The sequence below is a fragment of the Camelina sativa genome, chromosome 2, assembly GCF_000633955.1.
Source record: "Camelina sativa cultivar DH55 chromosome 2, Cs, whole genome shotgun sequence".
Taxonomy (NCBI): domain Eukaryota; kingdom Viridiplantae; phylum Streptophyta; class Magnoliopsida; order Brassicales; family Brassicaceae; genus Camelina; species Camelina sativa.
This window is the reverse complement of record NC_025686.1, coordinates 14,121,566-14,124,561: the sequence shown is the minus strand read 5'-3', so window position 1 is coordinate 14,124,561 and position 2,996 is coordinate 14,121,566. Positions and strand designations below refer to the sequence as shown.

General features: G+C 40.9%; 1 protein-coding gene across 1 annotated transcript in view; it reads left to right on the top strand.

Annotated features, from left to right (window-relative positions):
* Nucleotides 1–2,994, top strand: part of LOC104724462 (non-lysosomal glucosylceramidase-like) — a 5,125-nt gene extending 2,131 nt beyond the window's left edge. Inside the window, exons 11-20 of the mRNA XM_010442954.1 lie at nt 1–51; nt 178–216; nt 336–480; nt 590–771; nt 842–909; nt 995–1,067; nt 1,144–1,205; nt 1,298–2,231; nt 2,321–2,611; nt 2,700–2,994. Of these exons, the coding sequence (XP_010441256.1) occupies nt 1–51; nt 178–216; nt 336–480; nt 590–771; nt 842–909; nt 995–1,067; nt 1,144–1,205; nt 1,298–2,231; nt 2,321–2,611; nt 2,700–2,994 (2,140 nt within the window). The remainder of the gene's footprint in view (nt 52–177; nt 217–335; nt 481–589; nt 772–841; nt 910–994; nt 1,068–1,143; nt 1,206–1,297; nt 2,232–2,320; nt 2,612–2,699) is intronic.

Genomic DNA, 2,996 nt, shown 5'->3' with positions numbered 1-2,996 from the left:
TGTTGGAGGAGATTCAGAGTTCTCAGGTGGCCACTACAATTCCAAGATAATGTATAAATAATTACTCTTAATTCTGACTTAATCTTCTTTTGTGGCTTTATTCTTCATTGCAAAATTTTCACCTTTGTGTGTGTGTGTGTGTGTGTGTTTATACTAACTTGATGTTGATCATAATAGGATGAATGATGGAGTCCAAGGTGTGCTTTTACACCATAAGTAAGTTCTTCCATATTCTTTGCGTAAAGCACCAAATTAGAACAAGAAACTAATCTTTTTGGTGGTTAAGTACCAGACTTTGAATGTTTCAACTTTGTTGCTGGATTTTTCTGATACAGAACAGCAAACGGATTACCATCACTGTCATATGCGATTTCAGCTCAGTCCACCGATGATGTTAATGTCTCAGCCTGCCCATTTTTCATAGTATCTGGAAAACAGAATGGAATCACAGCAAAAGATATGTGGCAAGTTATTAAAGAGGTTTGACATATCCTTCCTTATGTTACGAGGAACCGAACATTATCTTCTTGCCTATAATTGTATTATTCGTTAACGTTATATTTGATATATACTCCTGTGTTTGTTGCAGAATGGTTCTTTTGATAAATTTGATGCTTCTGAGGTGTCGATGCAGTCAGAGCACGGGTCATCGATTGGGGCAGCAGTAGCAGCCTCTGCAACAGTCCCACCGGGAGAGTCACGCATTGTCACATTCTCTCTGGCTTGGGACTGCCCTGAAGTGCAGTTTCCTAGTGGTAAAATTTATTCTAGGTAAGATTTGCTACAAAAAATTTTGAATGGTGATGGTTAAAGTCAGCCTTCTAAAACAGACTCTTTTCAGGCGTTACACAAAGTTTTATGGAAATCATGGTGATGCTGCAGCACAAATTGCACATGATGCTATTCTTGGTAAAGACCTAATCATCGTAAAATAGATTTTCCTTTTGATTCACTTCAGAATGAAGCTTAGACTGACAAGTCTTATATGGAACAGAACATAATCAATGGGAGTCCTGGATAGAAGCTTGGCAAAGACCAATACTTGAAGACAAAAGGCTGCCTGAATGGTAAGGCTTGTTTTTCAGCTTCTATAAGACATCAGTGCTCATAAAGTAATCTCGAACCTGTGTTTGGTGTTTGTAGGTACCCTATCACTCTGTTCAATGAGCTTTATTACCTTAATTCAGGAGGAACTGTTTGGACAGGTACGTTTGGACGATTTTCATATGATAAAAGTTTACTTCCAGCATGACATTATAACCCGGTGTTCTCATGGTTAGTCCATATTGTTCTGCAGATGGATCATCCCCAGTACATAGCTTAGCAGGAGTCAGAGAAAAGAAGTTCTCACTTGATAAATCCCAACTCGGTCTGAAGAACGATACTACTGATGTACCGCGGCAGAATGATACAGCCATCTCTGTCCTTGAAAAAATGTCATCTACCCTTGAGGAACTTCATGCATCAACAGCATCAAACTCAGCATTTGGCACTAAACTACTCGAAGAAGGAGAAGAGAACATTGGGCACTTCCTTTACCTAGAAGGGGTTGAATATCGTATGTGGAATACTTACGATGTTCATTTCTATTCATCTTTTGCACTGGTGATGCTGTTTCCAAAACTGGAACTTAGTATCCAGAGAGACTTTGCTGCTGCGGTGATGCTACACGATCCCACTAAAGTTAAAACTCTTACTGAGGGACAATGGGTTCAGAGGAAGGTTCTTGGTGCAGTTCCTCATGACTTAGGCATCAATGACCCTTGGTTTGAAGTCAATGGCTATAACCTTCACAATACAGATCGGTGGAAAGATTTGAACCCCAAATTCGTCCTCCAGGTGTACCGAGATGTAGTTGCTACAGGCGACAAGAAGTTTGCATCAGCTGTCTGGCCCTCAGTTTATGTTGCAATGGCATATATGGCTCAGTTTGACAAAGATGGCGATGGAATGATTGAGAACGAAGGGTTTCCAGATCAGACTTACGATACATGGTCCGCGTCTGGTGTAAGTGCATACTGTGGTGGACTTTGGGTGGCTGCACTGCAAGCTGCATCCGCATTGGCACGCGTAGTTGGTGACAAGAACTCTCAGGACTATTTCTGGTCAAAGTTTCAGAAAGCAAAAGTTGTATATGAGAAACAGTTGTGGAATGGTTCATATTTTGACTATGACAATAGTGGAAGTCCGTATAGCTCATCTATCCAAGCTGATCAACTAGCTGGTCAATGGTGTGTTCCCTCCCCTTACTTTAAGAAGTAACTGTTATGCATTTTAGTTAGAAGTAAGAGTTGATGTTGTATGACATATACAATTGCAGGTACGCGAGAGCATCAGGCCTTTTGCCTATTGTAGATGAAGACAAGGCAAGAACAGCTTTGGAGAAAGTTTACAATTTCAATGTGATGAAGATTAAAGATGGGAAACGTGGGGCTGTAAATGGTATGCATCCCAGTGGGAAAGTTGATACAGCGTCTATGCAATCACGAGAGATATGGTCCGGTGTTACATATGCTCTTTCTGCAACAATGATCCAAGAAGGTCTAGTTGATATGGCGTTTCAGACTGCAAGTGGCGTCTATGAAGCTGCTTGGTCTGAAGGCGGACTCGGGTAAGCTTGCTCTCTGTCTCTCTATTATTATCACTCTGAGTCATGTGACTCATATCCATTATTAGTTACTGATACTGTGTATAAACAGTTACTCATTTCAGACGCCTGAAGCTTGGAACACGAATGATGAGTATAGATCACTGACTTATATGCGTCCCCTTGCAATATGGGCTATGCAATGGGCACTAACAAAAACAAGTAAAGAACAGCAACAACTTGGTCTTGAACCAGAACAAGAACAAGAACCAGAGCCTAACTCTTTAATGAAACATGATATCGGTTTCTCCCGGGTTTCTAGGCTTCTGAATCTACCTAATGAAGCATCTCCCAAAAGCACACTCCAGACTTTGTTCGACTATACCTGCCAGAGAATTATGTCTTAGAT